Source organism: Motacilla alba, chromosome 1A, assembly GCF_015832195.1.
Source record: "Motacilla alba alba isolate MOTALB_02 chromosome 1A, Motacilla_alba_V1.0_pri, whole genome shotgun sequence".
Classification (NCBI taxonomy): Eukaryota; Metazoa; Chordata; class Aves; order Passeriformes; family Motacillidae; genus Motacilla; species Motacilla alba.
In genome coordinates, this window is record NC_052031.1 from 53,660,639 (window position 1) to 53,688,151 (window position 27,513).

General features: G+C 39.6%; 3 protein-coding genes across 13 annotated transcripts; 2 read left to right on the forward strand and 1 right to left on the reverse strand.

The window, feature by feature from the left end:
• The first annotated feature begins 23 nt into the window (after positions 1 to 23).
• On the forward strand, positions 24 to 15,885 carry GLT8D2 (glycosyltransferase 8 domain containing 2). Of its 5 annotated transcripts, none has more exons than XM_038153340.1 (12): positions 35 to 152; positions 1,695 to 1,758; positions 2,025 to 2,310; positions 4,176 to 4,230; positions 5,622 to 5,717; positions 6,910 to 7,078; positions 8,757 to 8,874; positions 10,254 to 10,338; positions 13,080 to 13,192; positions 13,626 to 13,792; positions 14,233 to 14,345; positions 14,880 to 15,885. In XM_038153340.1, exons 4-12 carry the CDS (start codon positions 4,212 to 4,214, stop codon positions 15,050 to 15,052), a joined length of 1,053 nt encoding a protein of 350 aa, XP_038009268.1. In that variant the 5' UTR covers positions 35 to 152; positions 1,695 to 1,758; positions 2,025 to 2,310; positions 4,176 to 4,211; the 3' UTR covers positions 15,053 to 15,885. The 5 variants fall into 5 exon arrangements, with proteins under 5 accessions (XP_038009266.1, XP_038009268.1, XP_038009265.1 ...); XM_038153337.1 differs by having other exon boundaries at positions 36 to 152; positions 2,025 to 2,301; XM_038153338.1 differs by lacking the exon at positions 1,695 to 1,758 and having other exon boundaries at positions 24 to 152; positions 2,025 to 2,301.
• Positions 15,574 to 25,189, reverse strand: TDG (thymine DNA glycosylase). 7 transcript variants are annotated; one of them, XM_038153334.1, is made up of 10 exons: positions 25,174 to 25,189; positions 22,583 to 22,676; positions 21,562 to 22,056; positions 21,013 to 21,082; positions 20,288 to 20,423; positions 20,126 to 20,208; positions 19,957 to 20,051; positions 18,270 to 18,441; positions 17,851 to 17,979; positions 15,574 to 17,752 (listed from the first exon to the last, which is right to left on the reverse strand). In XM_038153334.1, exons 3-10 carry the CDS (start codon positions 21,829 to 21,831, stop codon positions 17,613 to 17,615), a joined length of 1,095 nt encoding a protein of 364 aa, XP_038009262.1. In that variant the 5' UTR covers positions 21,832 to 22,056; positions 22,583 to 22,676; positions 25,174 to 25,189; the 3' UTR covers positions 15,574 to 17,612. The 7 variants fall into 7 exon arrangements, with proteins under 7 accessions (XP_038009262.1, XP_038009258.1, XP_038009257.1 ...); XM_038153330.1 differs by lacking the exon at positions 25,174 to 25,189 and adding an exon at positions 24,964 to 25,131 and having other exon boundaries at positions 15,574 to 17,749; positions 21,562 to 21,791; positions 22,583 to 22,731; XM_038153329.1 differs by lacking the exon at positions 25,174 to 25,189 and adding an exon at positions 24,964 to 25,131 and having other exon boundaries at positions 21,562 to 21,791; positions 22,583 to 22,731.
• On the forward strand, positions 25,130 to 27,311 carry C1AH12orf73 (chromosome 1A C12orf73 homolog). Its single transcript, XM_038153342.1, has 2 exons — positions 25,130 to 25,412; positions 27,039 to 27,311. Exons 1-2 carry the CDS (start codon positions 25,257 to 25,259, stop codon positions 27,132 to 27,134), a joined length of 252 nt encoding a protein of 83 aa, XP_038009270.1. The 5' UTR covers positions 25,130 to 25,256; the 3' UTR covers positions 27,135 to 27,311.
• The last annotated feature ends 202 nt before the right edge of the window (positions 27,312 to 27,513 follow it).

The following is a 27,513-nucleotide window of genomic DNA, read 5'->3' on the forward strand; positions in this document are numbered from 1 at the left end:
GTCCGTGTCCCGCCCCGCGGCCGCCTCTGCCGCAGCCCCGGCTCGGCTCAGCACGGCTCCCTGCGCTCCTGCGGCGCCCCCGGGCGCGGCCGTGCTCCGGTGGGAGCCCTGTGGAGGGGCTCCGTGCCTGCAGCATACGCCGCGGGAGCAGGGTGGGCTCCTCTGCTTGGGTCACCCCCTCTGTCGCCAAGCCCTCAGAAACGTGTATCAAGTTCTCTCTCTCTCTCTCTCTTTTTTTTTTTTTTTTTTTTTTTTTTTTTTTTTTTTTACTACTGACTAGTGGTAGGCGATGCAATGCCACTGCCTGCGAGGTGTGCGACACGAAAGAAATGAGTTCCTGTAGGTTGAGATTTGCAGCCGAGGTTTCGGTTCTACAGCTGGCAGCGGGTGATCTGAGTGAATTTGTAGGTCTCGTTCTGCAGGAGAGAAGTTGCTCTTTCCTGTGTGAGGGGAGCGTTTTGTGAGAATTTAAACGTGTGATGCTGAGGGGAATCCAAAGAAGGTGTATCTGGTGGTAAAAGTCTCTTCTCATTGTTGAGTTCTGCACGGTAAATGATGATGCTGAGATGTGTAATTGAGGTTGGACATTAGGAGGAATTTCTTCATCGAAAGGGTGATCAGACATTGGAATGGGCTGCCCAGGGATGAGGTGGAGGTGTTTAAGGAACGACTGGATGTGGCACTTCCTGCCATGGTCTAGTTGACAAGGTAGTGCTTGATTGTAGGTTGGACTCGATGGTTTCAGAATGCTTTTCCTACCTGATTCTGTGAAGGTGTTATTGCCTTGCCAGTAATCCCGAGGGTTCTGCCAGGTGAAGGAGCCAGTCCCAGTTCTGCAGACTCATATGACAGTATGCTCCTTAGATCTGTTCAGATTCACATAGAAATGGAAGGGAAGGTGGAAAAAACATGGGTGGATTTTGATGAACATGAGCTTAATACAACTTAAATATCATAGCACAACAAAATACTAATAGTTATGGCCCTCTGCACAAGACATATAACTGTATGTATAACTCTTCATTTAATTTTTGTTTAAGCAGAGGATAGATTCCTGTACAAAATTTTTAAGGAAAGAGAGATATATTTGTTCCCCTGCAACTATTTACTCATTTACCGTAGATGTTATTTCCTGGAACCTGGCAGTCCCTAACTCAGCTGCCAAGTCCTGTAACAAAATGAGGGGCTGCAGAAGGGAAAGCTCAGATAATACAGTTAATACAGTTTGAGCATGTTTGAGGCACATAGTTGAAATCCCACATTTTTGGCTCCTGCAAATGGAGCAATCGTCATTTAAAACAGTTAAGATTTTTAAGGCCTTTATTAACTACTACTCATAAATTTGGCACTGCCTCATGATAAAAATACAAAAAGTAGTTTAGAATTTAAGATGTTTATTGTTATTCCTTTCAGTACTCATGAAAGTCTTGTAACAAAACAGTGGTTTATTGTTTAGAAAGTTCATTCCTAGAAGAGAGGGACAGAATTCAAATAAAAGAAGTGCTGTAGAAAGAAAACTGCAAAAGCATTCCAGGGGAGCTTAGGAGGCAGGGTATCACTATCTGCTGGTTACCTTGATCCAAGATCCTTTTGAAGCTAAACCAAACCTGTGGATTAAATGCTCAAAGATTAGGAAATGAGATTATTCAAGTCAAAATGCATGTTCAGAGCTGACTTTTGCAAATTTCCCTTAGGTTTTGACTGTCAAGAACTCTGCCAACAGACACTGGAAAAACTTTGGCTTTCTGTTAGACTTTGGTATGTTGTAGTCTGGCTCTTGCACACTAGCTGCCTGTTCACATTTACCATAAATAATGAGTAAAAACATAACTTGCAGCTAGATTTTGGAAGTAACTTCAGGAAGGGTTTGTTTCCTTCTCTTTCCCCCACCCCTTTAAGACTTTTTGTCTTATGAGATTTGTTTGCAATCTGCTAGCTGAAGTTCTGAGGCAAGTTTGCCAGATCTGGGGCTGTATCATCACTCTGCACATCTGGAAATGGTTTGTGTGCTCTCATTCCTCCAGCACAGCATCTGGACTCTGCACTATTCCTCAGCAGCAGAGAAAGGAAAGAAAACCAGCACAACTCCAAACTAAACTTTGAAGAGTTCGAAAAACGAATTGAATTGTAAAACTGTTACTGTGCCCTATAAGGCCCTTGTGTGGGTGACTTCAAAGGAGGATGGTGGTCGAGGACGCTTTGGCAAGAGTGCTTACAGCTATGGGCTATCTAGGATCCAAGTAAATAACTCCACAGTGCTTCAGGAGAGAGGAGTCCCGAATACTGTGCTGCTTTGAGGAGGTAAAAAGAGTAATGTCACTGTTTTTGAGCTTTCGCTTCTGCAGCCCCTTCTTTTGTTACAGGATTTGGCAGCTGAGTTAGGGACTTCCAAGTTCCAGGAAATAATGTCTGCAGTAAATGAGTAAATATTTGCGGGGGAACAAATATACCTCTCTTTCCTTAAAAAATCAAAGGTAATCAATTGGTGTTTCAGGGGCTTAGGAATGCTGTAGTTGTAGAACTCAGACTTGTGTGAGAATCTGTCTGTGGATTTTAAAGTTTAAAACATGATTCAGTTTATGTGGATTTAATAATTTCTGGAGATAACATGAAGCTGTGGCTGTGCAGCTTTCATCTTGCAGTGATCATCAGGATTGTTTGTGGCTATTGCTACAATTAGTAATGCAAAGATAGTAGGCAGCTCTGTGGAAATCGGGGGAAGATTGTGATCAGCTAAAGTGAAGTTAGAAAATTAGTCCAAGAATGTAGCAGGTTCTATTGTCCCTCTGCTTATCTAAATGAGTAAAGTTTTTAAGTGTAAAAGAAAGTAATACTTCTGTGTAATGCATGAGAGAAAGGCTTTCTCAGCTGTGTTTTTCTGACAGATAAGCTTGATTTCCTGTGTGTAAATTAATGCCTCATGAAGAGAATGGTCTCCTGGAATGTAGCTAAGTAGTGCAGATGTGGAAGACCTTCCAGAGTACTCCTTTCTCACTGTGATTTAGCCATTAGCTGACTTAAATACATTTGAATATAAGTGGTTTGTAAACAATGCCACATCTTAGATTTCATATCTTTTTTGTTGTTATTGTTGTCATTTAACTTGTTGGTCAAAGTAGAGACTAATTTAGTATTCTGCCTGAACTTGAGCACTAACCAATGGGAGGTGGTCAGTTTTCTGACTCAGATTTCAAGAATTCTTGCTGTTCTGTCTGATTTGTCAAGGAGCTGGAATAAACTTCACTTTCTTGTGTGCATAGAGCCCATTTTATTTCTTAATCTGGGCTGTAATATGTCCATATCTGTAGGTGTGGAAGCAGGAAAAATTGTTTTCTGTTCTATCCCTACACAGTGTAAAGGTTAGATCATACAGTTGGATTTTTCTCTCCCATCCAACCTCTGGTGCTGTTTTTTACTGTTGGTTTTTGTTTTGGTTATGTGCTTTGTGTTTTCTTTCATAAACAGTAGTTTTGGGTCCAGAATTCAAACGAATGCTGAATTTCTCATAATCCTGTACTTTAGGGATTATGTTCTGTCTTCTCAGACATGGCTGCTCTCAAGCCTGGACTAGAAGCACAGTTTTAGGGGAGGCTACCTCCTTTTCTTCAGCTTTACTAAAAATGTGTGTAAATACAAGCCCACTACACCCATTGGAGGAATATGGCTGTAAGAAAATATTTGCACTATTACTCTGAAATTTTTTGAGGGCTTAGAAGACACTGACCTGGTATAGGGTTCCCATAGGTTTGGGAATGCATACTTCAGCAAGACATTAGTATTTGCTATAGTTACTATGTTGGAGGTGAAATCAGAGATAAAAATATTTATAAATTGCATTAGTGTATGTTTAAATACTTCTTTGCGCAGTATCTTAAAATGTACTAAAAATTGCCTAGTGACGTAGATGATCAGATGGGATTTATGAGAAGGTTTTCCACAACCTATCAGTTGCTTAAATTATTAATAAAAATATTTCAAACCCATAAAATTAATATTTGTTCAAAAACAAGAAAAGGTATTTACAGAGATTAATTGCAGTTTTACTTTAACCAGTTAAGCAGTAAAATTGGATAATCCAAAATCTAGACCTTTATATAACTGACAAGAATTCGCTTCTGGCATTAATGACATTTCTCTCTTTTATTTTTTTTTCTTTTAATTATTTTTTATTTTAGTTTACCACAGATCACAGTTCTCATCCAACAGGACACATGGCTCTTTTAAAGAAAGGTAAGAGAGATTAAAAACATTTGAAAGATGTTTTTTTAAAAAGAGGACAGAAATGTCAAATCCAATTTCTCATGGCAACTGTTTTCAGAGCTGCCTACAAATTTATAGTTGTGGTATTGCTAAATTATGCTTAACTTTAAGTATGCAGATAAGTCTTTTCCTGTTAACTGTGTCAGATAAGTACCACCATAATTCACCTTAATTTAAAATTGCTCACTGCTTTACTTCATGAGACTGGAGATTTGTGAAATTTCCCACCAATACTGCAAGTAGCTGCTGTTTTCATGTGAATTTTGCAGAGCTCTGCGCATTAATGCTGTTCATACTCAATATTGAGGTGTGGCCCAAAGAATTTTGGGGTTCTCATCAGCTGTAAAGGTCAGTGACTGAAAATGGACTTCTGCATTTATTTATGTGCCCAAAATTTCTCAGAAGTCAGTGGGCTTTTTCTTCAGCTGGTTTAAAATAGTGCAGGTTTGGTTTACCAATTTCAATCTAGTGTCATGCCCAGTTGTGGCCAGTTGTCCATTTTGATTAAAATAGATCAAAACTCTGTTCCCTTTGCTCTTTTGAACACCTTAAATACATTTCATGGTGGTACAAAAGTAGTAAAGTAGTCTGAAACAACAAACACCCATGTTGATGAGGGCAATGTATTCCTTCCGTCTTGTGCTTGGTGAACTGTCCCAACACCTGCACATGCTTGGTTTGTGTTGAATGACTTAAATTTGTACAAAACAGTCTTTTAGGAACTATAAATCAGAATGTACAGTCAGGTCTTTGCCTTGCTTTGATTTTACTGATTTAAATTACCCTGTTGAAATGAGTATTTTCAAATATTTTGAAACATTCCTGGTTTCACTAGCATGGTGGGTTTGTTTTTCTAGAATTTTTAGGGTTTTGCTCAAATACACCTTCAGGATCTGAACATTGAAATAGATATAAAAATTCTACTGCATCTAAAGTTTCGTCAGGGAAGCATAACAGAATGGAAGGGCAACATAAAAAAAATTAACTCATTAAGTGAGTATAAACAGACAACAGACTAGCCAGGGAAAAAAAAACCATCCTGACCTCCTGGTTAAATTCAGAAACATGTGAATTTTCTAGTATGGATAACCACAAACATATTGTGACTCTTATGATTTAGTGAGCAAATTAACAATGAAAATCGGATTGTTGCGGGTTACCTTAATAAGGGAAAATTATTGTTGTATTTCTAATGGAAAATTTTTGGCTTGATCAAATAACATGAGAAAAATACAACAGATACAGGTAATCAAATTCTTCTATCACCTGTGTTGGTTGTGAATTGGATTTTTTTTTCTTAGTCAGATACTTGGGTATTAGCTGTTATATTGATTGTTAACACATTCTCCCTCTTGTTTCAGTTAACCAGATTTTACTGATACTTCTTGTCTTAACCGTATGTGCTATCCTGTATAACAAAATTCACCAAGTGCCTTTGGCATTAAGAAATGAAACAGGTAAGTGACTCTCATTTCAGTTTTATTTATGTTCCTGTTTTGTATTCCTCATGTCTTAACTTGAACAGCACTTTTCACCTTACTAAATGTCTGCAGTAGATGAGCTACTCACACTGTTGCATATAGTCTGTGATGAAAAGCATTTTGCCTCTAAATTACTTGAATAAAATTATAGGAGATTGATAGTGATGACTAAGAGTTGTAATTCTGATTAACTTTTTATCCAGATGTCACTGATGTAGATGGATGCTGGAGTATATCCTTACTTGAGCTGAACAGATTGGAGTTGTAAAGTGGTAATAAACTTTGATCACAACCTGCCTCCTTGGGAATGTTCTTGGCTTGATTATTCATTTCAGATAGACCATCAAATCTTCGTATTTACAGCAGAAGTTTTAGCTGAAATTTTTATAGTGACAGAGACCTGCTAGGTTAATAAGGTTTGACTTGTATTAAATGTTAAGCTATTTATATAGTATCTATATAAATAGCTTACTCACTGCTGCCAAGGTAAACAAACTCTATCTTGATATAAATAATTTATTTTCAATATATTTTTATTTGGGTTGTTATGATTGTAATTGTTATGTTTTAACTAGTACAGTTATATCTGCTAAGTTCTGTAACTTAATCAGTGCTAATCAAGGATATAAATCTTCAGCAGGGATGTGACCTGATTCAGTTAGTTTAGGGTTTTTTCCCTTATATCATTAGCAACTTCCTGCTGGTATAAATTTTTTCACTCTTCCTTTCAAGCCAGCTTGCCAAAGAAGTGAAGCTCATGCTATTGCACTGTCTCTTTGACTTACCTCCTTCCTTTGACAATTTTGGAACCTATTGTTCAATTTGCACTAAATATAACTGAGAAGTAGAAGTCTCAAAGGTATTCAAACTTCTCCAGATTTCACATGAATAACCAGCTACGTGAAAGACAGGCTAAATTGTGCCACTGCTGAGTAGAAGATTCTGAGAACTCTCTTATTTATTCTATTTGGAGGCATCCAACAGTCTAGTCAACCTGCAAGTGGTTCTGGATTAGCAACAGCTCAAGCTGTGTGCTTTGCAAGATGGGAATGTGTGTAGGATGTGGTAAGGAAAAAAGGAGTTGTGATAAAATGATTCCACTGCTTATGGTAGTACTTACTTATTTTTGTGACCCAGAACTGATGTAAAATGGGTTTGTTTCTTGTAGTGGATTTGGCTAGCCCTGAGGAAATGGAGGAAGAAATCCCAGTGGTGATCTGCGCTGCTGCAGGCAGGATGGGTGCAGCTGTAGCAGCGATCAGCAGCATCTACAGCAACACAGAAGCTAATGTTTTGTTCTACATCATTGGGCTGAAGACAACCATCCCACATATTCGGTACACACCAGCCTTGCTTTGTTTTGGGCTGTAGTTAGAGCCATGTTGTTGTTCCCCCTAGCACAGGCATAACCACTTTTGGACTTCAGAGGACTTTTCAGTGAAATGTAGTGGTATTGGGGGCAACCCCCAGGATTCTGTATGTAATGGAAAAAGGACCACTTTGTCCTCCAAAGGGCACTGACTCATGCAAAGGGGTGTGAAATAACCAGGCCATGCCATGCCCGTTCTTAGGTTTTTGTAGCTAGGCTGCCGAAGAATCTGTAGTGAGGTAAGGATACACTGCCTGCTTGTCACAGTCCCATTTTGTGGCACTGCACTTACCTCTCTTTGGGTGCTGGGTCTTCACCTTCAGAGTAGAAAAAACTTTCTCTTTAAAGCTAATTTCTGTTGATGATGTATTAAAGTTAAAAGAAGAGGCCCAAAAAGTATTGTGATGCCTTTCCTTTCTTTCCATTTCACTTCGTTCCTTAATTTCTCATTTCATTTCCGATCATTAAATGAGAATTCTTCATTTCATGACAGGAAATGAAGTCTCAGGATTTCAGTGAATATTCATATCATTAAATTTCAGTTCATTTCACAGCACTTCATTCCATTCAATTTGTTTTCACTTAATTTCAGAACTTTCTTCTTCTCAATTTCATTGCAGTATATTTTCCTTTCCTTTCTATCCTTTTTACTTTAATCCTTCTTTTCTCATTTTATTTCCCTTCCTGAAATGAAAATTCCTCATTTCATGAAAGGAAATGAAATCTCATGATTTCAATGAATACAATTTCTTGAGGTTTTATCTCATTTCAATGCACTTAATTTCACTTTATTCCCTTTCACTTGTTTCACTTCATTACATAGTTTTCTTCTTTTTTCATTTCATTATATTTCATGTCTCTTTTTTTCATTTCACTTCATTCCTTGATTTGTTATTTATTTTCCTTCGTGAAATGTGAATTCTTCATTTCATGAAAGGAAATTATATCCTGACGTTTCAATGAATGTAATTTCATGACGTTTCAGTTCATTATGTTTCAGCATTCAAATTTGCAAACATTGTCTTGAAGAGGATTAAGTTGTGAATGCAAACTAAAACATTTCTTAGCAGTTCTCACCTCTGGCTACTTTACTTCTGTAGCCATTGTACCTGCAGTTTCTGTCAGGAGAGAAAATAAACAGTGGTGATAAAAAAATCTGACAAAAATATGGAAATAAAATTAGTTTAGTCTAAAGAAAACATAATTAGGAGGTGATGTAGAAGTCATCTGGAAGAACATAAAGCTTTGAAAGGGAGAAGACTAACCTCAGCTTTAAAAGCACTGTAGGTAGGGTAAGAAATTATAATCTTTAATTATACCAAGAAAACTTAGAAGAATATAGTTTATTGGAAATAATGGTGAAAGATTAGTTGTTTGGGCTACATATGGAGTCTCTGGTTTGGGGAGTGGTGTGGGGTGTTTGTTTTATTGAGGTTTTGTGGGGGAATTTTTGTATTTTAAGAATAAGTTTAACAAAGGTCTGTGTGCAATCGCTGTAGACATAAGTGATTCTGTCTTGGGATAGAATAGATCAAGTGAGCTTTTAAGATCTCTTATTATTCTCCTAAGTGTCTGTGAATTTCATGCTGAAAGTACTTGCCACACACTTGATATCTTTTTTATCACTTCTTTTCTTCCCATCACAGAAAATGGATTGAAAATTCTAAACTGAAAGAAATAAAATTTAAGGTTGTGGAATTCAATCCTATGGTACTAAAAGGAAAAATCAGACAAGATGCATCACGTCCTGAGCTACTGCAGCCTGTGAGTCAATGAACACCACATAACAAATTATTGAGGTTTTTAGTAATTATTATAGACTTAAAAATGTCCTAGATCTGTTCCATTTCATGGAGGACGTGTGCATATATGTCTCTTCCAATGCAAGAGCCAATGACCATGAGATGAAAGTAGAGTGACAGCATAAACAAGAGATGTTGCACACTTTTCATACAATGAGTACTGCATCTCTAGAATTCCTTGCTGAAAGGTCTTGTGGATGTAAACCTGTACAGGGGTTGAGTTAGGATCGAAGTTCATATTTAGATCACAGATAAATCTAGATCAGAAAATCCCTTGAGCTGAAAATAGTTGAAAGCTAGGAGAATACATGGAGCAACTCTTCTGTGTGTTTGCTCTATTTTTATTTTTTACTGAGCATCTGGTTAGGACCGCTCTGAAGGCAGGGGCTGGGTAAAATTATCTGGATTCCTGTGGTTGTTCTTACATTCTCAGTCCCCTTTCCCTCTGCTCTGTTTTTCATTGCTGTTGTAGAAGTTATCCCATGTCTGTGTCACCAGTCAAATCATTCCTTTAGAGTAGATTGATGAAACTATTACATTTTGAAATGTTTGGTGTGATGTATGCTGTAAAAATGCACTAGGAAGAGCATTGGCAGCAGGTCCAGAAAGGTGCTCCTTCCACTCTACTCTGTACTGATGAGGCTGCATCTGAAAGTGCTGTGTCCAGTTCTGAGCCACCAATACAGGAAAGATATGGGCTTACTGGGGGGAGTCTAACGTGGGCTACAAAGATGATTAAGAGGCTGAAGCATCTTTTATTTGAGAGGCTGAAAGAGTTGAGGCTGTTTCAGGCTCTACAGTTGAGGCTGTAGAAGACAAGATTCCGGAGGATCTTGTCAATGTGTGTAAGTACTTTAGGGGAGCAACAAGAGACAATGGGCACAAATAACATGAAATTCCCTCTGAGCTAAAGAAAAGGCTTTATAAAGCATGAGTTTAAAAGTCACAAGTTACCCAAAGAGACTGTTGGGTCTCCATCTGTGGACATATTCAGAATCCAGCTGGGCATGGTTCCTGTTAGCCTGCTCGAGTAGGCTCTACTGCAGCTGGGGGGCTGAACAAGAGGATCTCAAAAGGCTCCTTGCAACCTAAAGGATTCTGTGAGGAAGCAACATATTTGGGCTGCATGGTTAGGGCCATAGCGGATAAGTAATAACAGCAATAATAGTAATAATACTGGATTTGACATAGCAGTAAAGCTATGGGGGAAGAAGCAAATGGTCACTGATTAGTGCTCAATAAAGAAAAAAATTCCAACTGACTTAATAGAGACAGAAGCCTGAGGCTGCTGCGTTAAACAGCTTTACCATTTAGTCTTTACCTTTTCTTTCTCTTTAATAGCTGAACTTCGTTCGATTTTATCTTCCTTTGCTTATCCAGAAGCATGAGAAAGTAATATATTTGGATGATGATGTCATTGTTCAAGGTGAGCTGTTAAAAAGTAGTTTCTAACAGAATTATAATCCAAGCTATTGCAGCTTTTACAGCCATTTGGAAATATGAGATAGAAACTGAGGCAGCTGCTAGGAGTGTTGAACTTAGGGAAACTACAAATAATCTGTTTGTTTAAATGAAAGTTTGAGGAAGAACTTACCTGCATATATTTTGAATAATTGTGATCAAAATTGTATGTGGGTTTCATTTTAATTGATTCTGGTCAATTGCTAAGAAGATACCATGGATTTCACTCAGATGCTGCAATGTTTATTAAGTGTGTGACATGCATTTCCTTCTGGTATTTAAATTTCCACAAATGCTACCAACTCCTTATCCAGAATTGCTGTTCTTGAGAGCAAGAGGAATTTACTCAAAAAAGTGGATGGAAGCTCTAAACACTCAAAATATGGTTTTGAGCATCTTCAGCTCAGAATGTAAAGCAATTTGCAGAATCACAAAGATTTCAGACTTCCTAGTCAAATGGAAGCACTTAGAAGGCATTCAAATCCTGAAAAAATATTTTATTTTTTTTCTTATCATCTAAGTGATCTCTTTTGATGGCCAATTATTTTTTTAAAGATTAATTTCTTGTGAGTTTTTTCTGTTCTGTTTCCAAGTTGTTGGGGTTTCTTCCTCTGCAGTGCTGTTGTCTTCATGTTTGTTTTATCATATTTCTAGTTACTTTAAAGCACTTTTTAACCAGCATGTTGTGCTTTAATCCTGGTAGGCAACTAAGCAAAATTTCCTTTGGAAGGAGTGAGTATAACTAAATTAAACTTTTGGGGCTTTATTAGTCTTTGCTGTAAGAACATTAAGACCGTTGAATTTGCACATGACAAAAGTATAGTTCTCCACTGCTTTTCTGCACCTTTTTATAGTTTGTCTCCCTAGAGGCAGATTTCAGACAACCTGCACTTAAAGGAGTCACTATTTGCTGTTTTTTAAGACAACTAATCTGTTCTGTCTCATTTTTGTTTGCCATAGGCTTCCTATCACAGCTCTCCAACACGGGTGTTTCCAGTGGCAATCTCTGCTTTTTTGGTTTTGTTGTTCTGTCTGTCATCAATGGGCAGCAGCAATATTTAATTCTTTGAAAGGTTCCAGGTCTTCATTTAGACTCCAATTTCAGGAGCAGCTCAAGCTGAGCCTGCCACTCCCCTGTCACCCCTCACTGCACCTGTGTTCACCAGCATTGGTCTCTCTCTTTCCCTGAGGGCGTCAGCTGATGATAATTGTGGAGCTGCAGGATAAAGGTGCAGTTTTACATCACACCTCATGGTGGGCTGCTGCTGACCAAGTGGCCTTTCCTGTCCCCAGGCAGCTCATCTTACGTGTGCAACCTGCAGTTACGCAGCTGCAGAAGCAGCTGATTCAGCTGTTTGACCTGGCAGAAGATCAGCAGTACAAAAAGTAAAAGAGATAAAAGCAAAAGTAAAACTGGAAGCTGTAAGGGGTTGGGATGCAGGCTCACTCGATTGCTGTGGGAGTGCTCTGCTTCCCACCTGCCCTGAAACTGTCCTGGCACATCTTGGGTACCTGACAGTCAGGTGATGAGTGGGGTGCCAGGCATTACAATGTTTCCCTCCACCAAGGAGCTGGGTGGGCTGTGATGCCAGCAGGGATGGTCAAGTGACAGGCAAATTTAACTCACCCATTGCTGGGAATCCTGGTATCTTCCTAGGAGATGAATATGCCATAACAACATGAAAAACCTTATCTGTGCCAGACATTGAAGTGGAACTTTTATGGGACTTGAACACGCTCAGAAAAATTGCCTGTGCCCTCCCTCTCCATAGACAAGCTCTATGAATGCACAAATTTGTAACCAGGCTTTTTAAGAGTGCTAGTGGCTTCTACTGTAGATGATTTTGGACAACAATATGAATGTATTGAATACCAATGATAACTATAGACCTTAGGCATCCAAGTGCAAATTTGAAAATGGTCCCATATGTCCTGGTTTAGGGCAAATTTGTGAGAAAACCTCCAAAGGGGGCCCCTTCAGAAAGCAAACTCACATGGCCCCTCCCCACAACCGGTTCGGGAAGGATTCCTCAGAGAGAAGTGGAAAGAACCTGTTTATTTAACAGGCAAAGCACCCCTCCAGCACACAAAATGAACAATACCAGATGACAAAACTCATTCACTGCTCTGAAGAGATGACAAATTCCGAAAGTCTCTCTAGCGGGTGATTGCTCTGTTATCAGTCCCTGTGGTGCTGGGAAAGGCTGCAGAGTGGGCCGTGTCAGGCTTGAAAGTGTTCTCAGTGTTTCCCCGGGTCCCAGTCTGGAGCAGATTTGAATTATTCCAAGAAGAGGGAAAGAGAAACAGTCCAGGGAAAGCTTGGACTGCCTCAGCTAGCTAAACTAACTAAAAAGCAAAAGGAGCAAAAGGAATGCAGTGTTCTGCCCTGTCCATGCCCAGATGTCAACAGTCCAGCTGAATGTGGAGGAGTGAGTGAGGCTGATAACAAAAACTCTGTGCTTCATCTCCCCGCCTTCACTCTGAGAGCCAGTTTTGAAGGCACAGAATAGAATATCCAGCATAAACAGAACACACGATTGGGGATACAAGCATCATAAACTCACCCTAGGACACCATATTACAAAATTCAATAGGGGCTATCCTTAAAAGTGGTGTGTTTATAGGACATGAGAGTTGATGTTATCCTATCAGCTCTGCAGCAGTGCAGTAGGTGTTGTCTCATGATTGTGACCTTTCTGTAATCAGGTGACATCCAGGAACTCTACGATACTAAGTTAGCTCCTGGACATGCAGCAGCTTTTTCAGATGATTGCGATCTGCCTTCTACACATGAAATGGTTAGAAGTGTAGGGATGCAGGTAAGATGCCATTCTGGAATTCTAATAATGAATGTGTTTGCCCATAAGTGTAAGATGATTTTATGTGTTTTCCCCAAAGTGAAAGTTTTATATATATAGATAGCTTTGTAATAATTCAGGTAATGAAGGACTTTTTGTACTGGTACAATTGTGATGCTGCATGATTTAGTGTGGGCTACCGAAAAGACAAACATAGCAAGTAAAAAAAGCCTTATCAAATTTCCATGGTACAACATTGTGGAAAAAGTAATTTAATATCTGGAAATATCCTGCCTTACAGCCTTGTCATGCAGAATTCATGACAGGTAACCACCACTTAGAAACTTATCTTTGGGAGAGCATATTTAGTCTCCTTCTCAATGAGAATGAGGTACATTTACATGTATCTTTACAGAGATTCATAGAGGTTGAACATACTTTTTTTATTTCTTAGAACACATACATGGGATTCCTGGACTACAGAAAGCAAGCCATTAGAGATCTTGGCATCAGCCCCAGCACCTGCTCCTTTAATCCTGGAGTAATTGTTGGTAACATGACTGAATGGAAACATCAGCGGATTACAAAGCAGCTGGAAAAGTGGATGCAAAGAAATGTAGAGTATGTGTAGAAATCTAGCTTCACTCTTTACTTTTAATACTTGTTTTACAGTTTTACTTTCCATTTAAAAGCTCTTACAGGTTTTTTTAACTCAGAGCAGTCTTTCTTTTGAGATCTTGTCAAGTGAAGTAACTCATGTTCCAGCATTTCCATCTGTTTAAATCTGACCAATTCTGTACCAGGAAATGGCCACTTGGAATTTTAGTCTTGTGCTCAATCACAAACCACACTTAATCCTGAGGAACATTGAGAACATGTGGTTCTCATTTGGGTGACCAACTTAGCCTGGGATGAAGGCACTGAATGATCTTCCCTTCCTCAGGCTAGCTTAAAGAAGGAGGAGTACTTCCTTCTTGCCAGATACTTATTTTTAATCTTCTGCCTTTTGTACTTAACATTCCTTGAGGTTTTGAACATATTCTTTTATTTTTCATTTTCAGGGAAAACCTCTATAGCAGTACCCTTGGGGGAGGTGTAGCAACCTCCCCAATGCTGATTGTATTTCATGGAAAATATTCCTCTATTAATCCTATGTGGCACATAAGGCATCTTGGTAAGTTTAATTTCTCACTGTTTGCAAGTTGGAACTAAGATGAGTTTGTGAGATTCCAGTGCAAGACTTTTGGTGACTTTACCTCATGTGCCACTTACATGGAAAGAACGCATGAAATATCTGAATATAGTGAGAGACTGAAAAAAGTCAGGTGCAGTGGAAGAAAAGGGGAGGCCTGGCAGTGTTTGTTGTCAACATTTTGGAGGATGTAGTTACCTTTCAGCCGGGAGTGGTGAATTATCCTAGGAAAAACATAATGGCTTAGCTGGTATGGTAAAATGAATAGATTTTACTTTGTTTTTAATCTCAGCTATGCCAAGGTGTTAAAAGTGTTGAGAGAGGAAACTTGCTGAGATTTTTTGCTGATGCAGCGTAAGAGGCATCAAGCTGAAAAAAGCTGCTGTATCATACAACTAGTTGTAAATTAACATGAAAGCATACTAACCAGGTTTCTGAAAAAAGTCACCTGAATTTAACTCACTCTTAAATTATCAAAAACTGCATTTTAATTTTTTTTTTCATCTACCCATGCAGGTTGGAGTCCTGATGCCCGTTACTCAGAGCAATTTCTTCAAGAAGCTAAATTACTTCACTGGAACGGGAGATACAAACCTTGGGACTACCCCAGTGTCCACACTGATCTCTGGGAAAATTGGTTTGTTCCTGACCCCTCAGGGAAGTTCAAATTAACTCGTCCTGACAGCTGATACTGAAATACTGCATAACGTAGTGTACGGGATGCATTTAATAGTTTGAGATGCAACATGTATGATTGATAGATTTTAGAAAACAAAGTATTTGTTAAAAAGATGAATAACTGACCATCAGTTTTGTGTGCTTATGGCAGGTGAGGGAGGCTGAAGTGACCAATAGACAGGTCAGATTATCTTGACTTTCATGTAAGGTGAGGAAACAAGTTTATTTGACAATGAAGTATTTTCATTAAACACTTACAGAGGTGAAATTCAGTATCAAGACAGAGCGCTTTAATTTAGGGTCTTTCTAAACAAGATTCCAATGTCTTCTGGTAAGAAAAAATCTACACAGGAGATAGCTGCAGTGTTATGTACAAGAAGTGTTTAGTTATCTAGCCCACATTAAACAGCCTGAATTGAAAACCTGGGCACATGTTACTGAGTTCTCTTGTGGGGTGACTGTTTTGTGGCATCTCTGTGTATAACAGATCCTGTAGTGCACTTAGCAAGATGCAAAATACATTCCAATACACTGCAGTACTATTCCTGATTTTATTGTGAAACATTGATAGATTTAAGACAGATTAAGAACTTCTGTATCACTGTAACAAAAAGAGCACCAGTTTTGAGGAAGGACACAGAATTATAGTATTTAGTGGAATGGTCATTGTACACTCAACTGTATTTTATACCCAGATAACCAAGTGGGTGATTTCATTAAGGAAGAGACCTTTCTCTTTCAATCAAACAGGATAGCCTTTCAGGAGTTACATCCTACTGTGCAACTCAGCAGTGCTAATTTCATGCTTCTAATTTTGTTGAAAATAAAACTAAATTGTAACAAATCCATGATGTAAGATAATTCAAGCACCTGCAGGAAAACATCCATGTAAACAGCAATACATGATACAGTACACTTTAAATAACAGACAAGTCCTATACCTTTCTGACAATATGTGGAACAGCTTTATGCTGCAGCTAATAAACACAATCAGCATCATAATCCACACTCACTCAATTGAAGATTCTCAGAATTAAGCCACGTAATTTGGAAAGAAACTGTAAACATCACGCCTGCCTCACAACAAGTTGACAGTGTGTGATCTCTGTAAGACGGGTTAGAGCAGGATTAGAACCTACACTAACCAGTTACACACAACTGACAACTGTCACTACCTGTGAAGAGAGGATAAATCACACTGGTACAGGAATCTCTGACCAGTATGGAGTGTGGAGACACTGTTTGTGTCTCTTTTCAAGTATGTGAAGCACCAAATGTCATAAGATCATCAAAACTTTAGTGTTTTGATCAGCTTATTGCTCTAACTTCATCTTTTCCTCACAAGATAAAAGAGGGAAAGAAGATGAAAGTTAGGCACCAGGATGAAATTTTTTTTCTCAGTCACTAATATTGGCCAAAAATGTGTATCATTTAGGCAAGTTCCTCAGAAGAGAGTTATAGTTTCTACAGACAACTTGTTATTCATGGAACAGTTGTCCCTGTATTCAACTCAGTGTTTTTAAGTGGAATAAAGGGAACACCCTCTAAGGTACTACAGATTGAAGAGAGCTTAATGTTAAAAACTGCTAAACTGGAAATCTATTTCACCCTGTACATGATGCAAATGACATAGCTGTACATGACTTTTAAAGAGAATGCAGTCTTTCAATTCTCTGTCTCATTCAAAGGGATAGTTATCTCCTGCCAAAGGTCAGGTGAAGGGACTAACTTCATGAAAATGATGGAGTTTAAATACCACAGAATTCAAGAACTACTACTGCTCTTTGTTTTTGCCTTTTTTTTTTTTAAACCAATTCTAGTTCCTTACATTGGAATTTAGGGGGAAAGAGATGGAGTGGTAGAGAAACCTTATCCTAAGAGAGCTCAGCTAGAATATTTAGGCCCTGTCCTGTGTGACACAAGTTTTCCTCCCCAGTGTTGTGACTGTGGATGATGTCTTCACTCCTTTCATCCTCAATTATGGTACACTCACTGAACAGACAGAGCTCTCTCATCCCATCCAGAAGACAGCACCCATAGCTGCAGAACACAATTTTCTACACTTTTTAAGGCAGTAAAAGGCAGGCTTAAAAAGCACCATTAACTGTGCATGATTAAAAACACCACTTCACACAAGGTAAGGGTACATTTTCCATTTTTCCCTCTGGATATAAAAGTATTAAGAGATATCCAAATACTGAGGTATCAGTAAAAAGTACACTGCTGCTGTTCCTACCATGTTGCCATTTATGGAATAAATGGCAAATAAAATTAACACCCCAAAGAAATCTTCACAAATGAGAAAGCAATTTGTCAAAACTGCAAGAAATGGTATACATTAAATATAAAACTCATATACAAAAAAGGGCTAACTTTTAAAAAAAATTTGGACAGTTCCTTAAAATTATCTAGTTCATTGATTTCAGCCTACCACACACTTACTTTGGACTATAATAAAATAATTAGAGGAGATGAAATACTGTTCAGATGCTTCAGTTGGAGAACCGAGGTACCAATCTTAATCACTGCATTAAAACTGCAGCATGTGTGCATAGCCGAGAGGAACAGCTCCTACATGTGGCTTCCCTCCTCTTCCTGTGTCATGCCAGCATTGAACTCTGGAATCTGGTCTGCAAAGGACTGTGTCATCCACTGTCCATTAGGAACCTCACTGAAGGACGACCCTTCGCAGTACTGTGGATTGCTTCCTGCTGAACAAACAAAAATCACACAATTTTTAAAGGCAGTTGTCCCCCAGGCTCTTTGTTCCCCAGCAATGGCTGCAGACTGAATGCCCCAAGCACTTTACCAGTTCCATTTGAAGACAAGCTGCACTGGTCAGTGTCATATAGTGCACGGTCACAGTAAGCTCCTCCATATGCTGCTTCATAGCCTGGGTCATACTTTTCTTCTTTGACAGCCATCTTTTTAGCATCCTCTGCACAAACAGAACAGCTCATGCATTAATATTTAGAATAAAAATTATCAAAGAGCACTTTTATCAGAAAACATTTGAAAAACCGCCACAAATTCTACAAGATTCTACCTGCTCCCCTTAAAAAATGTAAGGCTGTACTACAGAGAATGGAATTTGTAATTCTATACCACACAGTTTAGCGAATCATATCTCCCCATTAAAAAATTCTTTATTTCTTTCTGCTTGGGAAATTGCTAGTATTGTACACTACATTACGTTTTAATGAAGTGTTAACAAAATAACAACAATACCTTGTGCAAGTTGCAAGTCAAATGTGTACTGCACCTCCTGGACCTCCGTGTTGGGTGTGATGCCTTTCAGCTGATCCCTTAAGTCTTTCAGCTTAATGTAATAATGAACTTTATCTTGTGCCCGAGGAAACTGAGCACATCTTGCACTGGACGATGGCATAACATAGCAGAGCTTGAGACAAAGAGCAAGAAAAACAGCATTACTGATCCCCGAGCTATGAGTTAATGCTTAGTGCATTCAGAACAACTTAACTGTTTTAACTATTTGTACAAACTTCAACTAATGCATTCCACAAGTGGTTGAGGAAGGGGCTAAAATGAGTTTTCTTTTTTCTTGGCCAGCCATCTTCCTTGTCCTGAAGACAGGACTGATTACCAGCTGCAAAGTGAACACAATTTTCACCATTTATGTGCTGCAGGAGAAGCAGTACCCATGTGTGTTACAAGAGAGCACAGCACACTCCAGAACTCCCTGAACAAGCAGAGCTCTGAGCAAGGGCATAGAGGAGTACGTGATAGCATGCAAAGATCCCAAACCAGTGAGGGAAGCAGCACAGGTAAATTAGCCTGGCTGATTGGCCAAGTGCATCTGCATGACATACACTAGGCTGTGAAATTGTTGTTAGCGTGGTTGGAGCCAGCTTCAGTGTTTCTACCTTTGCCAACAGCCCTAACTAAAGATATCAAGTTAGTTCAAGAAAAACAAACTGTATTCAATACTTCTATTACCATGCAGTCTTTATGAACAAGTTCCAGTAAAGGGGATTATTTTTCTTACAAATACATCTACTGTAGAAGTCCTTAAGAGCTACCTAAGGAGCAAATACTTTATCCAATGATTCTTCAGATTCTAATGGCAAGACTTCTACCTTTAGAGAAAGGCAGCTGAACTTGCAGCACTAGTAATTGAGGATAGAAATAAGAAGAAAAACAATCCAAACTTTTGAACTGACAAGGTAATGAAGCTTTAGAATAATCTACCTTGGCAAGCAGTGTAATCACCTTTGCTTTGTTTATAAGAACACATCAAACAATCCAATTATTAATGATACATATGATACATATTATTAATGATACATAATGATACAGCTGGTCTCTTGAGATATTTTCCAGCACTAGAGTTCTATGACTAATGCACTCTTCATCAAATTGCTTGTTTTATCTTAAGCATCCAATTTAACTTCAAACTGCAGATCAGCAGACCCAGTCTGACAGAAGCGCTTGGGCATGCCCAATGCTGAAGGGTCGTGTGCAGTAGCACAAGGATGGACTTGCTGTTCTTTCTCCCCCACTGTGGCACTGCATGGTCACAGTCAGTATCCAGTAATAAAAAAATAAAATCCAGTAATAAAAATAGCCAGGGAATTGGACACAGGGGATCAGATGAAAATTATCATAAAAGCAGGCACGTGTTACTTGGATTTTATGCAGTCCTCAGAGAATGCACCAAACACTAACCATAACATACCGTTTCTCAAAAGAAGTCTGCAAGGCTGAAGAAGGTGCATTAAAGATGTTCCAAAAACTGCATTACTCCCATTTCTCTATCTAAGTAAAAACCTTTCACACCTCTTGTACTCCAGTCAAACTGGTGTTATCCTAAGTGTGTGCAAAGCCTGAGATTTCATTTGTTTTCAAATAATCAAAATGGAGTGCCCTAGTTTTGTTTCTCAGTCTCAATACTTACAGTTTCTGTATCTGGCACTTTGTGTGGCTGCAGCCCAAATTCCAAGTTCTTAACTTTAATTCCAAAAACTTCTTTACTAAAAATTTCATAAATACCTAAAATGAAAATATAGGGTAAGTGGAAAAAAAAAAGCTACTGGCAGAAAAAAAATACATTTAAAAGTTCTCACATTTTCCATTAAAAGCTGCTATACGAGGTTTATACTTTTGTAGCTTCTGCATCAGAATTCGCCCTCCTTCCCGAAACTCTTTGCTAAAATACAAAATACTCAAAATTATAATCACAACTATTAATTCATTAATAAGCATGATACTTCCCCTTATTGTCTTACCTGGAGAGGTCTTTGCTTCCAGGTGTTGTCCTCTCAACCATGTTTGTAAATCCAATCCCATATTTATGTGGCAAGGTATGGTCATCCATGTGGTTCAGCTGTTCATTACTTAGACCAGACATGAACAGACACTTCCCTGTGAAGTAGGAAGACAGATATGCATTTACCTTTATCCAAGGAAAAGAAAACAGAACAAAAAAATTCCACTCAACTACTGCAGTACTGGAATGCTAAAGGAAGAATCTATTTTAACAAAGCATCAGTTAATTTGGGAAGACTACTGACCTACCCAGAAAGTTTTAAAATAGCCAATATTACTTTACCTCCTCCAAGACGGCAGAAAGGCCCCAATGAACAGGAATTCCTTATCATAATCCTGCAAACCAGTCTTTTATTCTAGAAGCTCAGTACAGAGCTTTAGATTTTGTGATTCATTTAAGCAGTGATCAGTACTGATTTGGGTGAAAGAATGTGGCAAATACTATATGTCAGCTTTCTTTGACAATCCTGCCATTGCTTCTCCTTTCACTGGGCCTCTCTGACAGAACCCACTGTCTTGAACTCATATTTAGCATGCAAAAATCCCTCTCTGAAGAAAAAATACCCAAAAACCAACAAACCAAAACCCAGGAGAAAAACAAAAGCCAAACTAGTTTAATTAAAATGCCTCAAGTTCTAACAAAGTTCTGCAAATGCTAAAAGAACAAAGAAAAACAAAAACATACAAAAATGGTTTCCAGGTCCTGGGTAGTGATGTCCTTTGTAAGCTGCCATCAGGCCAGGGTTTATGCCAATCTACAAAGACAGCAGTCCATTTTAACAATGACAACATGGCTTGCTAGTCAAGAATTTAATCATGTTACAGTAAGGATGCTTATTCAATTCTCTCTAAGTTACTGTTAATAAAAATGTATTAATGGCACCTTCCATTATTATTCAAAAAACCTGACAATTTTGCAGCAGTGCCTCATTTAGATGTGCAAGGTCAAAAGAGCAGCTCAGAGGGTGCAGAGCTTCCAGGAAATAAAGCACTGAGTTATGGGCTCTCATGAATCTGTACTAAACATGAGCCTTAGATTTCTCAGAAATTAGGACTAAGTTACTATGGCTTTAACAGAAAATGCAAAGCAGCTCAACACACAGGAAACAGTTTATGTACTTTATCTTGCAAGATCTTGCCATATAAACAATACAGATGAGTAAGCAGAAAGAATGTAAATCATAACAAGTAAATACAAGACTTTTCTACCTAATCTTGAAACTGAGTTACTCACTATCACAATGTCCAGATCAAAGGTCAAAATATCAGGCAAAGTCTTGGTCAGAAGTTCAGCTTCAGATACACCATTAAAACGGTCCACTTTTCTTTTTACTTTAAAAGTATCTGTGATCTTTTCTTGTTTGCCTTTTGACTTGGCTGATTTTTCTTTTTTAGCAGCAGGCTTTTTGGGCTGCTTTGGCTCAGTTGCTTTGGCTTTTCTTTTCCTTCCCCCTTTTTTAACTTCTGAAAGACACAACAAATATTCTTTTTGTACATTTCCCATGTTGCAGTGTGGATATCCAAGTATACTCTGGTAAATGTATGGACACAGAGAGAAATCAAAGAGATAAATTTACCTTCAAAATTCATTAATTTAAGCAACACACCTGAAGCTTCCTCATCTTTTGGCTCTTAAAAGTTTAGAGATTCAGGCAGCACAGGCACTGGCCATACATGACCATCCAGAGACTGCTCTCTCTCTCTCTCTATGTTCATTAATAATGTTGAGCTGTAGAACAGTGTCACTTTCCAAGAGTTAGTGTTTGTTTAAATAAGCCATACTAAACACAACAATTCTTAGTAACCAATTCCCTACCTGTGATTACTACACAAACTAAACCACCATTCAAACAAAAATATTTCAAATAAATTATACTGTACTTCTCTTGCAGAAAGTTAAAAAAATAAAAATTAGGTATTTTGAAGCCAGAATCTTAAAAAAACCTTCTCTAACACAATGCTAAAACCCATGACTTCAGCTACAATAATGCATTTACCTATTGAAAAAAAAATCTGATTTTCTTGGGACAAGATAATTATGTGAGACTGAACAATGTGCATACATTCACATGAGTTTACTTCCTTTTTAATTGTCTGTTAGAACACGTTTCTTAAAGAATACAATTAATCAATACTTCTGCAGTGAGCATCAAGAAACGGAAATCCAATAGGTCCAAAGAAGCAGTTTAAGAGCAATATTTTTTCCCAATCAATAACTCTCACTTCAGCTCACTCACACAGCCCAGTCAAGCTACCTTTTGGAGATTCCTGAGCAATGTTTGGCTCTGGAATGCCCTCTAGAGTCGGCTGCTCAGTCATCATTTCCATGTTGGGCACTGCAGTCATCATCTGATGGAATGGAAACGAGTAAAATGCTTGAGCTTGCTGAAGATATGTGTAGTATCTTAGACAGGGAGAAAGAGAGAAAAAATTTATCAACAATTTAGAAACTTACCTATGCACCAAACAGAATGTAAACATCTAACTTTATCAAGGCTGGCATGTAGCGCACTTACATTCTCTGATGACTCTGTTAACAAGGCACTAAACTATCCACCACATCAAAGCAGTCTGGCTGCTTAGCTGATCTCAGTTAACCCCAAAATTAACAGCACAGTTCTCCTGTGATTGCTATGATGTGGAATTAACACAGCATTTGTAAGGGAAGAGTAGAGCTTTTATCTTTTTTTTTTTTTTTTTGGTAAAATCACTGTAGCACACATTTCCAAAGAAAACTGTCCATCAAACAGACCAACAATTTATAACGCATGTTGAGCTAAAGCTCTCTGGGCATCCACAAATTCCCTAAATTTTAGATCTTTTTTATGTGGTGTCAGTTGCTTGATCTGGTAAGATAGAGAATGGATGAATTATTCAGGGCTATAAAGCATTAAGAATACACACAGGATTTGTTACTATGCAGATTATTAAACAGCTTTAACAAGTTGTGTGGCAGATGTTGTCCTGCTATCACACACTGGATCCCAACACAAGTATTGCACTTATTTCACAATGCAGTGTTCACACATACAGAGATTCTATGCATAAAGACATTTTTCCATAGACAATTCTCTCCCTCCACACATTTATTAGTCATATACAACCCTCACACCCATTTGTACTTTATTCTGTCACTCCCTTCTACCTACATAGCCACCTTCATGTCCACAGCTTCTACTGCCTCACAAATACATAGCAAGGACTTGGTGAACAGGAGATTTTCAGGAAATAATTTTATCATCTCAGAGCTATAATTAAAAACACCAAATAATTTTTAGATACAGAGATATTTGTCCAAGAAGGCCAATGGCACCCTGTATTAGCTGTAGTGTGGCCAGCAGGACCAGGGCAGGGATTGTCCCCCCGGACTTGGCAATGCTGAGGCCACGTCTTGAGCCCTGTGTTCAGTTTTGGGCCTTTCACTACAGGAAGGTGCTGGAGCATGTCCAAAGAAAGGCAACAGACCTGGGGAAAGGTCTGGAGCAGCTGAGGGAGCTGGGGGTGTTTATCCTGAAGAAAAGGAAGTTCAGGGGTGACCTTATCACCACAACCACCTGAAAAGAGATTGAAGGTGGGTTGGTCTCAAGCAACAAGTGACAAGACAAGGGGAAATGACCTCATGTTGTCCCAAGGGAGGTTTATATTGGATATCAGGACAAACTTCCTCATAGAAAGGCTTGTTGACTATTGGAATAGGCTTCTCAAGGAACTGCCCAAGTCACCACCCTGGAGGTATTTAAAAGATGTTGTAGATGTGTAATTTATGGACAGGGCTTAGTGGTGGGCTCGGCAGTGCTGGGTTAATGGCTGGATTCGATGATCTTAGAGGTCTTATCCAACCTAAATTATTCTGATTTTAAATTTCTCAAAAGATGGGACCATTCCCTACTGCACACTGGGTTTTTAAGAAACCCACAATCTTGTGATCAAGACACTAATTTTAACCCGGATATCTATCCTGAAACAAGGAGAATAAATATGAACATACATCTGTCAGACTCCCAGGGAAGTTGCCTAATGAAGCTGTAGGAAATTTTTTGAGTACAGGGAATACTATAAACCCTCTGCTAGAAGAGTTCTATTTTATATAAAATACTTGTGCAGTTAATGAACCAAACAAAACCGATTTTCAGATTTGTGTATATTTTAGATCAGATTTCTTGTGTGGACTCAGATTTTTGGTTTTTTATGTATACATATTACAGAACATTTAAATAAGTATTTTCAGTATCACGATGAGAAGGTAGTGATTTGTTCCTCTCCCCGCCCTTCAGTTCATTATTTTTTCCTATCCCCCCCCCCCTTTCCGTTCATGCTAAAAACAAAGGAAAAAAAAAAGTAAAGAAAAATATATCTTCACTGCAACAAAACCAGGTATTAAGTAATTTTAAAATCCCGTTCGAGGCATAGACACGATCGCGCCCCACGTTGCCCAGGGCCGCCGCGCTCCCCCAGCCGCAGGCCCGGGAGCCTTGAGAGCTTTGGGAGCGCCTTCCCTCTCCCTCTTTGTGCCCAGGGAGGGAGGCGGCCGCCACAGCGCGGCCCCGGCTTCTCGTGGGATGCGGGGAAGGAGGAGAAGGACAACGGGCGATCCCCACCGCGAGGCCCAAGAGCGGCTGCGGACGCCCACCGGTACCTGCCCAGCTCCGGGCCCTCCATGCCGGGCGCGCCCGCCGGGCCCGTCGCTGTCGCCGAGGTTGTCGCTGCCGGCCTTCCCCGCGATCCCACCGACCCGCCGGGCGCTCCGCTCACGTGACTGCGCCAGGCCAATGGGGGCGCAGGGCGGGGCCGCGGGGGGCGTGTGGGGGCGGCCGGGCCGAGTTGCGGGCGGTGTGTCGCGACTCACCCCGCCTGGCGCGATGCTCCCCGGTGAGGGCAGGCCTTCGCACCCTCTTCCCTCTTCCTTTCCCCCTCCCGGCGGCGGCGGGGATGACGCACGTCCGGTGCGATCCGTGCACAGTGCCCGCCCCCGCAACCATGCCCGCCGGCGCGCCGTGGCCCAACTACCTGCGGGCGCTGGCGGCCAGCATGCTGGCCATGTTCGCGGGGGCCGAGGTCGTGCACAGGTACTACAGGCCTGACCTTGTAAGTGCTCGGAGGGTCCCGGTCGCTGGTAGCGTGTGTGCGGGATGGAGGGTCTGATGGAGAGGCTGTGCCTTGGAAAGGTCTCTGGCCTGGCGGTGGGCAGAGATCAGCCTCTACAGAGGCATTGGCCAGGCCGCCAGGACTTCATTGTGTCCGGTTCTGGGCTCCTCAGTGCAAGAAAGGCAAGGAGCTGCTGAAGCGGGTCCAGTGAAGGGTTACGAAGATGTTGCAAGGTCTGCAGCGTCTCTTGGGAGAGACGACTGAGCAGCGATCTCATTAATGCTTATAAATACATCAGAGGTGGGTGCCAAGAGGATGGTGCCAGACTGTTTTCAGTGGTGACCAGCGACAGGATGAGGAGCAAAGGCCATAAACTAAACCATAAGGAGTTCCACCTTAATATGAGGACGAACTTCTTTCCATTGAAGGTGGCAGAGCACTGGAACAGCCTGCCCACGGAGGTCATGGAGTCTCCCTCCCTGGAGACATTCCAACCCACCTGAACACATTTGTGTGTGATCTGCTCTAGGTGACCCTGCTTGAAAGGGGGCTAGGACTGGATGATCTCCAGAGGAGGATCTTCCAACTCTAACATTGCTGTGATTCTGTGACTTCTCTGGGGAGTCGTCTTCACTCTGGACATAATACCATGTGTCAAGAAGGGGTCTCTGCTGTGGGAAGTTGGGTTTTGAAAAGAGTGTTCCAAAAGTGGCAAGGGGCTGTACTAGATTTAAATAGACTTTATTTCCTCCAGTAATGGAAATGAAGGTGACCAAAAGTTAACATTAGAAATTATGACAGTCAAGGATGTAAAAATTGGCAGTCACAGAGCTAAACTCTAAATGAGACCGTACACTAGGGATTGTAATGATTTGGTTTAGCCTCCTGGAGGTCTGACTTGAAAGCTTTCTCTCATCCTCCTGCTAACGTATTCTTCTTGGGTTTTTTAATTCTCTGAGCTACTTTCAAATGGGAAGTAAGTTTTAAAAAATTACCATGCTTGAGCTGTCAGCTCAAAATTTAAGCAATGATGCTTCAGTCATTGATCAATACATTAGAATTTATGTGTTTTAGTAGTGTCTACTGTAGCCTTCATTACTGGCAAATTGACATATTTATTCAGAGTGATCAAATTATCTATATCTCTTAAGTAGCATGAATTTTGAGGAGGTGCAGTGCTTGAAATGTCATGTTATCTGGTGCCTTTTTAAAACTTTATCTCCAGTTTCAGTGCCTTATTTCTAAATCAGGGCAGTAGAAGCAGTGAAACATTTTCTTCTATCACCAAGAGTATGTGAGGAAACTTCAACTGTGCTAGAACATCTTTGCCAAACTCACTTTAATGGCAAAAATAAGCTTTGATCCTTTAAAACAAACTGTTCTTCCTTTCATCTTGCAGGTTTTTTTCTTTTCAAATTGTAATTTGCTACTATAAATTAAGTCAAGTTTCAAAAAGATAATAATTCTCTAAGGTGTTTTGCATGTAGGAGTTATATTCTGCTCAGAAAAGAGAGCAGTAAAAACACAGTTTAGCTGTCATGCTCTTCCAGAGTAAGCTCATTTACTGTTTTGGGAATTTAGTTTTTCCTCTGTCACAACACTGATGTCTTTCTCTGTTTTTAATAGAGCATACCTGAAATACCTCCTAAGCCTGGAGAACTGAGAACTGAACTGTTGGGTCTAAAAGAAAGATCAAGCGAAGTTCAGACTTCACAACAGTGACCAGAGTTTATTTTTGTTGTGAAAACTAGAACTGATAAAATACTTATCCAACTGTTTAGGTTGCAGAAATACATATGTCAAATACTGTGCTCTTGTCGTGTGTCTTTGCTTTCCTTTGAGCAGTTGCAGGCAGCATTAAAAATAAACATACAGTAAATGCTGTTGGTAAAAGTCCCATCAGTTGTGTGCCAAAATGCTTGTGAGTTCGTAAATCTGGATTACATTTTAAGTATCCTTCAGAATAAGGTGTCAAACCATGACACAGATGTGTCACTGACAGGAAATCTGCTTTGGTCCACTGTAAGGCTGGAATCTTACAGTTTGGTCATCTCAGTTAAAATGGGGCAAATATTACAGATTACACTGAAATCAGATTTGT